General features: G+C 41.7%; 1 protein-coding gene across 1 annotated transcript; it reads left to right on the top strand.

Annotated features, from left to right (window-relative positions):
- Positions 1-513: 513 nt before the first annotated feature.
- On the top strand, positions 514-10,879 carry LOC142290657 (uncharacterized). Its single transcript, XM_075334634.1, has 12 exons — positions 514-676; positions 2,480-2,647; positions 2,730-2,802; positions 4,903-5,033; positions 5,123-5,195; positions 6,385-6,515; positions 6,605-6,677; positions 7,199-7,328; positions 7,405-7,477; positions 7,582-7,696; positions 8,257-8,326; positions 9,055-10,879. The coding sequence occupies exon 12, from the start codon at positions 9,075-9,077 to the stop codon at positions 10,794-10,796; it is 1,722 nt and encodes a 573-aa protein (XP_075190749.1). The 5' UTR covers positions 514-676; positions 2,480-2,647; positions 2,730-2,802; positions 4,903-5,033; positions 5,123-5,195; positions 6,385-6,515; positions 6,605-6,677; positions 7,199-7,328; positions 7,405-7,477; positions 7,582-7,696; positions 8,257-8,326; positions 9,055-9,074; the 3' UTR covers positions 10,797-10,879.
- Positions 10,880-11,914: the final 1,035 nt, after the last annotated feature.

Below are 11,914 nucleotides of genomic sequence, written 5' to 3'. Positions count from 1 at the left end.
AGTGTCAGCAGCAGATCCTCGCCTCATAACAGTGTGTCATGACCACATTTTTTGCTTAAAATTTTATTTTCCTATTTTTCTCCTCTAAAACCAGGGTGCGTCTTATGGTCCGGTGCGTCTTATAGTCCGAAAAATACGATATGTGTTCTGTATTGAATTACTGAAAGAAATTAATTTTTTGATGATATTCTAAGTTATTGAGATGCACTTGTAAGAAAAACTTGGCCAAACCTCTGTAACCACCTGCTGCAATCTATCAATTGGCAAATTGCGAGGATTTTATTCATCCCTATTTGTGCCATCTATTAGAGCCACTATCAGCATCTCCAGTTGTCTTGTAAAGGACAGGAAATAAGAGAAAAAGTATTGGTTATTACACTGCATTGTGACATCATTACTTTCCATATATGGAAGCGGACAGTGATGTCACACAGGTGAGTGATGTCACAATGGAGTCTAGCCTATTAACATTCCGTCCCATCTCACTAGATCAGACTTGGTATTTGTTTGTCTCCTGACAGCACGTACTTAGATCTTTTACTTGTGGATTAGCGTTTTACTTGTGAATTACTTGTGATTTACTTGTGAATTAGCGGTTTACTTGTGAATTTTTTGAGAATTAGCGGATTACTTCTGCATTTTCTGGAGATCATTGTGGAATCTTCTACATTTGGAGGTAAGTTTATTGTGTTCTGTTTTCATGAATTTTGTTTCTTATTTACAATTCATTAAACAAATTCAGTTCTCAGGGATCCAATATAAAAGTAGGAATTGCCTGATAGAAAATTAGGGGAACAAATATCAATGTCAGGATTAGGGGAGAATTAGACACCATTTTTTTTCTTGTGTGATAGATCCGGCCTGCTGGGTCTGTTTTTCACCTATTTTTGGTCAGATTGTTCATTTTTACCATCTATGTATCATCAATTTTTCTCAAATGCAAAAAAAAAATTGATTAAGGTTTCCTAAGCTTCTTCAGGTGTCTAGTCAGCGAAACACTGACAGCACGCAGATGTGACAAGGATGGCGGCCATGTGTGGTCACTAAGCCATTCACTGAATGGCTGAGCTGTGTCCATAAAACAGACCAGAATAAGACATGTGTCTGTTTTTTTTCTGCCGACCATCAGTAAAAATAAAAAAATAGGAGTCACTGAGTAATATCATATGTATGGTATAAGTGATGACCAGATGACATCCTTCAATAATGGCTGCCAGAGGGGACACACAGCGGTATTCATACAGCAACTTCACCATATGATGTCCTATGCATTGTAGTGAGGATTCCAAGAAATCTGCCCCATTTCCTTTACAGATAGTGCAATATACATTATGTTATCGGCCTATAATAGTACACATCAAAACTGATCAGCTGGGTTCCACTTCTGGTCGATTAACCCCATAAGTCAATTTTTCTTTTTTCTGTTTTTGTTTTCCTCCCCTTTTTCAAAGAGACATGACTTTTTTATTTTTCAATTAACAGAGCTGAGTGGTGGACTTCAGCTATTTAAAAGTGGGGAGAGGGGAAAATGTGCATGGATTTACAGGCGAGTGTTTCGTCCACGAATAATTATTAACTACAGTTATTGTGCAACCACCTAAAGGGGAGGTGGAAAATATGCAAAAATTGCATCCAGCTATTTACAGGGGGGGGGGGGGCTAATGGGAAAAATGTATATCCAGGGGGGTGATAATGAGCAAAGGTACACTCAGCTATTGCTGTATTTTATATATGTACTAGCTGTAGCACCCGGCGTTGCCCGGGATAGTAACTGTCTCTCTGTTTCTCTCCACGTCTCTGTCTCTCTGTCTCTTTCCCTGTGTCTGTCTCTTTCCCTGTGTCTGTCTCTTTCCCTGTGTCTCTCTGTCTGTCTCTTTCCCTGTCTGTCTGTGTCTGTCTGCCTCTTTGACTATCTGTCTCTCTGTTTCTTGCCCTGTCTGTCTCTTTCTCTCTGGCTCTTTCCCTGTCTGCCTTTTACTCTGTCTGTGCCTATGTCTGTCTGTCTCTTTCTGTCTCTCTCTGTCTCCCCACCGACATCTTATTACCTCACACATAAGCTTCTTATACTAACAATTGATTTTGTTCCTATAGCAACCAATCAGAGCTGCTATTAATAACCTGTAGCTCGTAGCTCCATTGACTTTAATGGAGGCAGATTTTTTGTAGAGTAACTGTAATGCGCGGGGTTAAATTTTTTTGTCAAAACATAGTCTATGACATTCCCTGAGTCACATGGGGTGTCTGTGCAAAATTTCGTGATTGTAAATGCGACTGTGCGGACATACACACATACACACACTCAGCTTTATATATTAGATGTGAACCCTTTGCACATGTACCACACTCTGGAATTAAAGAGGTACCATGTATTTTGGCAATATGTACAATATTAAAGCACTTGGCACCATGTAATATAACACATGGCTCCAAGTATTATGGCTCCATGAATTATGGCATTCATTTTTTTAATCTCTTTCAGATTTAAATCGTGATTTTTCCTGGTCGAGGACCACCTCCCAGAGGCGAGGACCACCTCCCAGAGGCGAGGACCACCTCCCAGAGGGAAAGTCAGTGGACGCCCCGGAACCAGCTGAGAAGAGAACGTCAGCGTGTACGGGATCAGAGCAGAACCCCAGACATCTTTCCAGTGAGTATAATGGCCGAGGCGCGGGGCTCCGGGGTCCTTCTTCCTGACATCTAATGACTATCAATATCATATTATATTATAGGTTGGAATAAACACTCCACTGTGTGAACGGTGTCACAGTTCTGTTTGTATTGGGGAATTCACCAGCTATTAATGTAAGTATTCTGAGCTTAATATAACTAACACGTCCTGTTTAAAAATGAAAAAATAAAATCTGACTGATCTATTGCTCATTTTTACGCTGTTAAACTATTACAGTGCTGAAATGGTGACAAGAAGATCCTTTCTGTTAATAAGATACATAAGGGATATGTAACATGGCACCATGTATTATGGTGAAGGTTCCGGGCCACTCGGGTGTCGCACTCCTTCGTCAATGGTCCCCCAGTTGTGTGTATATCCCAGTGTAGGGTGCATGGCCCTCATTTGCCCCTGGAGGTGCCGTCCATCTCTCCGGTCACACCTGCAGGGGTTGTCAGACAGAGATCACACCACACCAGGGTTTCTCTTACACAGCAGTCTTTACTTTTGGATATCAGTTGCATGGCAGACAAGTTGATCAACAGTTTTCCTCTTTGACTGGGGTATTTCTTCCCTTTAGAACTTAGATATTAAATGCAGTGGCAGCTCTCCTTCTGTCTAAAAGCTACCACTATGGGTGCAGGGGCAGCTCTGCCGTTCCCAGGCCACCGTATGAGCACCCGCAGCCTTTACTTTCTCTGTCAATACCCTAAGAGTCTTACACACAGGTCCATGGCATCCCAGGATCATCCTGTCTTCCTATATCCAACTCCCGTTCCGTGTCACGCCCTGGTGGCTTCACCAAGCCCAGCCGGGATGAGCTTTCTTAAGCTCTGGACCTCTCGGGATTGGCTTCCAGATTTTCCGAACCGGCACTGACACTGAGGCCCTTCTCCTGCTAGGCAGAACCTTAACTAACTCCCCATCTCAAAATGGCCACTCACTATAACCCTTAACATCTCCCAGACTCCATGTATTATGGGCCCATGTATTATGACACTATGTATTATGGCTCCATGTATTATGGCTCCATGTATTATGGGCCCATGCATTATGACACCATGTATTATGGCTCCATGTATTATGACTCCATGTATTATGGCACCATGTATTATGGCCCCATGTTTTATGGCTCCATGTATTATGGCTCCATGTATTATGGCCCCAGGTATTATGGATCCATGTATTATTGCTCCATGTATTATGGCTCCATGTATTATGAGCCCATGTATTATGGCTTCATGTATTATGGCTCCATTTATTATGGCCCAATGTATTATGGGCCCATGTATTATGGGCCCATGTATTAGGGCACCATGTATTATGGCTCCATGTATTTTGGCCCCAGGTATTATGGCTCCAGGTATTATGGCTCCATGTATTATGAGCCCATGTATTATGGCTTCATGTATTATGGCTCCATTTATTATGGCCCAATGTATTATGGGCCCATGTATTATGGGCCCATGTATTAGGGCACCATGTATTATGGCTCCATGTATTTTGGCCCCAGGTATTATGGCTCAATGTAATATGTCCCCAGGTATTATGACTATGTATTATGGCTCCATATATTATGGCACCATGTATCATGGGCCCATGTATTATGGCTCCATGTATTATGGCCCCAGGTATTATGGATACATGTATTATGGCCCCATGTATTATGGGCCCATGCATTATGACACCATGTATTATGGCTCCATGTATTATGACTCCATGTATTATGGGCTCATGCATTATGACACCATGTATTATTGCTCCATGTATTATGACAACATGTATTATGGCTTCATGTATTATGGGCCCATGTATTATGACACTATGTATTATGGCACCATGTATTATGGCTCCATGTATTATGGGCCCATGTATTATGACACTATGTATTATGGCACCATGTATTATGGCTCCATGTATTATGGGCCCATGTATTATGACACTATGTATTATGGGCCCATGTATTATGACACTATGTATTATGGCACCATGTATTATGGCTCCATGTATTATGGCCCCAGGTATTATGTCTCCATATATTATTGCTCATGTATTATGGCCCCATGTATTATGGCCCCATGTATTATGAGCCCATGTATTATGGCCCCATGTATTATGGCCCCAGGTGTTATGGCCCCATGTATTATGGCTCCATGTATTATGGCTCCATGTATTATGGCATCATGCATTATGGCACCGAGTATTAAGGCATTAATTTTTTTCATCTCTTTCAGATCTTAATCCTGATTTTTGCTGGTCGATTACCACATCCTAGAGAAAAGGAAAGTCAGTGGACTCCCTTCAAAAGCTGAGAAGAGAACGTCAGCGTGTACGGGATCAGAGCAGAACGCCAGACATCTTTCCAGTGAGTATAATGGCCGAGGCGCAGGGCTCATGGGTCCTTCCTCCTTCGTCCTTACATCTAACAACTATCAATATCATATTATATTATAGGTTGGAATAAACACTCCACTGAGTGAAAGTTGTCACAGTTCTGTTTGTATTGGGGAATTCACCAGCTATTAATGTAAGTATTCTAATCTTAATATAACCTATACATCCTGTGTTGAAAACTAAAACCCTATATTTATCTGACTAATACATCCTACTACACATTGTTAACAGATTATCTCACAGTACAGACATGAAATATACATCATAACCAATATCTACATCACAGGCCCTGACCTCCCCCTACACAGGCATGATGTACTATGGCACGTGACACCATGTATTATTGAGAATGATGTATTATGGCACCATGTATTATTGCAAGATATATAACGGCACCATGTTTTATGGCACAATGTTTTTTTGAGGCACATAGCACTATGTGTGATGGTACAATGTGTTATAGCACATGACACCATGTATTATAGAACGATTTTTCATGGCACATGGCAGAATGGATATAGGCACATAGCATGATGTGTTATAGCACATGACACCATGGATTATGGCACCATGGATTATTTTGGCACACAACACCATGTAATATAACACATTGTACCATGTATTATGGCTTCATGTATTATGGTCCCAGGTATTATGACTATGTATTATGGCTTCATATATTATGGCACCATGTATCATGGGCCCATGTATGTATTAATATATGTATTATATTATAATACATGGCTCCATGTATTATGGCCCCACGTATTATGGCTCCATGAATTTTGGCTCCATGTATTATGGAACCATGTATTATGGGCCCATATATTATGGCTCCATGTATTATGGCCCCATGTATTATGGCCCCATGTATTATGGCCCCAGGTATTATGGCTCCATGTATTATGGCCCCATGTATTATGGCTCATGTATTATGGCTCCATGTATTATGGCCCCAGGTATTATGGCTCCATGTATTATGGCCCCATGTATTATGACTCCATGTATTATGGCTCATGTATTATGGCCCCATGTATTATGGCCCCATGTATTATGGAACCATGTATTATGGGCCCATATATTATGGCTCCATGTATTATGGCCCCATGTATTATGGCCCCAGGTGTTATGGCTCCATGTATTATGGCCCCATGTATTATGGGTCCATGTATTATGACATCATGTATTATGGCCCCATGTATTATGGCCCCAGGTGTTATGGCTCCATGTATTATGGCCCCATGTATTATGGGTCCATGTATTATGACATCATGTATTATGGCACCGTGTATTATGGCATTAATTTTTTTAATCTCTTTCAGATTTTAATCCTGATTTTTGCTGGTCGATTACCATATCCCAGAGAAAGGGAAAGTCAGTGGACTCCCTTCAAAAGCTGAGAAGAGAACGTCAGTGTGTACAGGATCAGATCAGAACGCCAGACATCTTTCCAGTGAGTATAATGGCCGAGGCGCAGGGCTCATGGGTCCTTCCTCCTTCCTCCTTGTATCTAACAACTATCAATATCATATTATATTATAGGTTGGAATAAACACTCCACTGAGTGAAAGTTGTCACAGTTCTGTTTGTATTGGGGAATTCACCAGCTATTAATGTAAGTATTCTAATCTTAATATAACCTATACATCCTGTGTTGAAAACTAAAACCCTATATTTATCTGACTAATACATCCTACTACACATTGTTAACAGATTATCTCACAGTACAGACATGAAATATACATCATAACCAATATCTACATCACAGGCCCTGACCTCCCCCTACACAGGCATGATGTACTATGGCACGTGATACCATGTATTAGTGAGAATGATGTATTATGGCACCATGTATTATTGGAAAATATATAACGGCACCATGTTTTATGGCACAATGTTTTTTTGAGCCACATAGCACTATGTGTGATGGTATGATGTGTTATAGCACATGACACCATGTATTATAGAACGATTTTTCATGGCACATGTCAGAATGGATATAGGCACATAGCATGATGTGTTATAGCACATGACACCATGGATTATGGCACCATGCATTATTTTGGCACACAACACCATGTAATATAGCACATTGCACCATGTATTATAGCATCATTTTTTCTTCATCTCTTTCAGATCTTAATCCTGATTTTGCTGGTCGAGGATCACCTCCCAGAGAAATAGAAAGTCAGTGGACTCCCTTCAAAAGCTGAGAAGAGAACTTCAGCGTGTACGGGATCGGAGCAGAACGCCAGACATCTTTCCAGTGAGTATAATGGCCGAGGCGCGGGGCTCATGGGTCATTTCCCCGTACATCTGATTATCAATATATTATATTATAGGTTGGAATAAACACTCCACTGAGTGAAAGTTGTCACAGTTCTGTTTGCATTAGAGAATTCACCAGCTATTAATGTAAGTATTCTGAGCTTTATATAACTAACGCGTCCTGTATAAAAATTCAAGAATAAAACCTGACTGATCCATTGTTCATTATAACGTTATTAATCTATAATCAGTGCTGAAGTCGTGACCAGAAGATCCTTTCTGTTACTGAGATACGAGCTAAATACTCTAGTATTACTATTGAGAACAAAGTACTTGGATAAACTAGACGAGTAAAGTAGGAAAAGGGTAAGTAGACTTTCATGTAATATTTAAGAATAAGTTGCAATGTGTGTACATGATGTGAGGAGCAGCGCTATTTCTGACCATTATATGGCTTGAAGGGTATTTTGTGTGGTTTTCCAGTTTTCTCCCTACAGGCACTATGTCTGATTTGCAGTTGGCTTTCATCTAGTGTCTCCCATATTTTTAGCTCTTCCCTTAGGCAGCACAGAGGCACGCAGCAGATTATACAGCAGTACTGAGCATTGTAGCTGTGACTGCAGCTCTGGTATAAGCTAATACACTGCTAGAAACCTGCAGGACGATGTTTCTGCGCTTCCTCTGGGCCGTGCTCCTCCTCTCACTCCTAACGTGTGAAATCTCTGTACTGAGCAGTTTATTCAGAGTTCATGAGATCAGGAGACAAAGGAAGGGAAGAATTGTCTCATAAGAATAGAATGAAGCTGATTTCTCTGATAAGACATAAGACAAAGCTTCTTATAGTCACTCATACTATTGATTTATGCTCTATGTTGAAGGTAGAGATCCCATGTAGTGAAGACTTTCTATATGTTTTGCTGTTTCAGGTTGTCCTCTTGCTTTATCGGGTCATTCCTGACATACTTCTTATTGTGACTGTTTCCAGGGACAGATCAGGTTAGAGGAGTTTTATTTTACTCAAATTAAAATTTAAAAAAAAATCAAAGCCGAGCTATAAACTGTGAATTGTCCTCTATTACAGGGCAATCTCTTTCTCGGACAATGTCTGGCCTATAACTAATACATGAATGTCTGGATTTAAGAGCCCCTGATGATTCTTGTAGGTTTTTTGGTAGGGGGAGAGGGGGCTCATTCAGACTTTTGCTATGGGGCTAGAAGGGTTATTAAAGGACGTGTCTGCTCTGAGCTCCAACTTCAGAAATGTCGTACACTGACGGGTAATGGCATAAAAAGACTAAACCACCTCAGGACTTACCTTTCTCAGGACTGTGACACCCCCGATGCCCATGGGTAACGTATGTGAAATCCCCCCAAAAACATGGCATCTGTTTTCCATGGGTGAAGATAAAAACAGCAGATTCTCTGTATCCGAGCCATGGACGCCCTTTCTTTACTTGTGTTACCCATGGGCACTGGTGAGACCACCCTGTAGGGTTCGGTGCTGTTGGCCTTGAAACATTTGAGATTTCCTTATGCCATTACACATCTGTGTAAGGAATTACTGAAATCTGAGCTGAAAAACACAACGCCTGTAATTTGAAATATAATTGTATTATTTGCATTTATATTGCAGAAATAATAATAATTTACTTTTAATTATAATGAGTATTGCTTCCATTGACAATTTACATGTTTCCTCTAATATAATTTTCCATTTTTGGCAGATTACTTCTCATAATTTATCATGAAGCATTGCAGCATGAGATCCAGCGACCACTGTAAAGACCTGTTGGCCTCGCTGCATCTGCTTTCTGTCCCGCTCCTGGAGGACTGTATTCCAGGCATTGTCTCATCATTTGAGCTTGGAGAAATAAAGACAACGACCAGCGTGCTAATCAAACATCTGCATGATTTGGATGGACGGGATTTGGTGACTGCCCTCCTGTTCTTGTCAACTGTAACCTCTGCCAGAGCGGACGCGGACGACCTTCTGACCACTGAGCTTATTGATCAGACCTACCGCCACATGCGGAGAGCAGAAAGTGAGAGACATCCAGGAATAACTGGAGCAGCTATGACGCTCCTGGCTAATATTGCCGTTTATCGCTGTGAAGAAGTCATGGAGCGCTTGGAAAAGGATGAAGAGCATCCACAGAGCAGCTCGGTCAAGACATTGCACCTGATTTCCACTAAATCCAGCAGAGTCTGGAATAAGAGAAGAAATGCAGCACAGAATACACTGTCAGTGGATGACTTGATTACCCATGCAAAATACGAAACTGGACCACCTGAAGGTTTTGATTTTTGCTATCATCTCTTGCACCCTAGCTATGGGTTCAAAAACCACTGGAATTGCTCTCTTGTCTTTCGTGACACAGACACTATGCGGGCTGCGATGTGTCGTTATATTACATGTGTCTTAACTGATAAGGAAAGGAGGAAAGTCACCCATTACCTGCATATAGCAATAAGATCTGCATTCAGAACAAGCTATCTAATCAGTGTCATGTTCTTCTCGGAGCTCCTACGCCATCCTAAGCTCCTGGAGAAGAAGGTGGCAAAAGATGTAATCTCATTAGTGGCTTTAAACATTTCCTCCAATAAGAAATTTAAGGTCTGTCTTGTTATGGAACTTATTGGAAATGCCATGGAAGGAGCCCCAAGAGAGATGCATCAACTGAAAGACTTTATCTTTGACTGTCTTAGCATGAAATTACAGGGTTACCGAAATTTAGAAGGTACCATCAATATCTTAAAACTCCTCTCAAAATTTGTCACCTTGTTGAAAAGATCAAAACTTGGCAGAACTTTTGAGAAGATTGTCGAACTTTGTACTAAATATCTAAACCACTGGGAGCCTCTGTTCCAGGCATACTCCACTTCACTATTTGCTGATCTCGCCAAGAACTGTAACCGGAGCAAGAAAGACTTCAGCCAACACATCAGGAGGCACCTGCCTGACTTACTGATAAAGTTACACAGCAAAGACCAGCAGGTTAAGGCAGCCGGTATTGCAGCCTTGTTGCATTGTCTTCCTTACATCGGATGTAACAATGTAGAAGCGCTGTTAAGTGCTGATGGAGAAAAATACTGCCAAATTTATGAACAAATCTGGCAAAAAACCCCTGGTCTTCTGGTTTATATGATGCTCCACAGTACGGAATTGCTGGAAATGGCTGACAAGGTGGACGCTGTCCTGGAACACCTCACTATGATAAGAGACACTTTACCCTATGAAGAACTCCCTCAGACGGCATTATGTGACCTGTTTATGAATTTGAGGGACCTCCTTACTGGATTCAGTCATCCAAAGGTGAAGGAGGCAACTAACCGTGCCATTGCCATCCTGGCTACCAAGTGGAAAAGCATTGGAACTGTTAAAGTGGTTAAATTTGGTACAGACAACTCTTCATTCTTTAAAAGAATTGAAAGAGTGGAAATAATATTTTACGAGACTTCCGTGTAAAATAACTATCATTATGGGCAACACGGTGGAGTTTGTATGTTCTCCCCGTGTTTGCTTGGGTTTTCCCCGGGTACTCCGGTTTCCTCCCACACTCCAAAGAAATACTCAAAAAAATTTGAGATAAATTTATAGAATTTAAAATAAAGATTATAAAGATTATAAAAGAAACTCTTACTCTGTGTTTTTTACTGATAGTAACCAGCTGTACGTTTTTCACATTTCTAGACAGTTCCCATATATTAGAGCTGAGCGAATAAATGCAAGTGGCATTCTACAGGAGCTCGCCAATAAATTATATTCACCAAAATGAAGATTTTTCATAATTCACTTCCACACAGATTAAGAAAAATGTGCATCAAAATACTAAAAAAATAAATCCTTATACTCACCTTATCGCTCACATCTCCAGCTCCTCCCTCTCCTCACAGTCACTCTTGCAGTTCTGGTCACACCTTCAGATCAGCAACCCTTGTTTTGAATTGCTCGGAAGGCTTCAGTACATACATGCAAGTGTGGTGCCCCTGCGGCCTCAGGCGCCACAGAGTACTGCACTCCCACTAGAGTGTAGTACTTATCCCGGGTCCAGGGAAGGTCGATGCCGGTTTCCTCTCACACAAACATACAGTCAGTGGGTTGCCCTCCCCAATGGGTACCGGGCCAGGGTCAGATCACAGTAGGGGGGTCACTACAGCGGTGGGTTTACAGGACGCCACCGCACCAGGGGTTCCCCGATCCACTGGAACTGGGGACTCAGGGTCAGAGGGAAGCCACAACCAGGGGGAGTTAGGAGCACACAATGGGAAGAGCAAGTTGACCTAGTGAGAGTAGTGAACCAGCCGGTGGCAGCAGCTGTGGGCAGCAGCTCAGAACACACTACACAAACTACAACAAAGAAAAGAACAGCTCCAGACACAGAACAGAGCAGACGTGCCGTGAGAAACTCTGTGGGCCAGGGCATTCAACATGGTTGCTGGGGAGAAGCAGGCGACTGCTTCCACAGAACCGGCGCTGTCAGGATACAGAATCGTAGGGCAGATATACTTCACGTTATCTACCAACTCTGCAAGGGTCATGGGGAATGGCTAGAACAGTCACCGGACCTGTCCCACCAAGTCTGC

Source organism: Anomaloglossus baeobatrachus, chromosome 2 (assembly GCF_048569485.1).
Source record: "Anomaloglossus baeobatrachus isolate aAnoBae1 chromosome 2, aAnoBae1.hap1, whole genome shotgun sequence".
Taxonomy (NCBI): Eukaryota; Metazoa; Chordata; class Amphibia; order Anura; family Aromobatidae; genus Anomaloglossus; species Anomaloglossus baeobatrachus.
The sequence above is the reverse complement of the archived record's forward strand: the minus strand, read 5'-3'. Positions and strand labels throughout refer to the sequence as shown.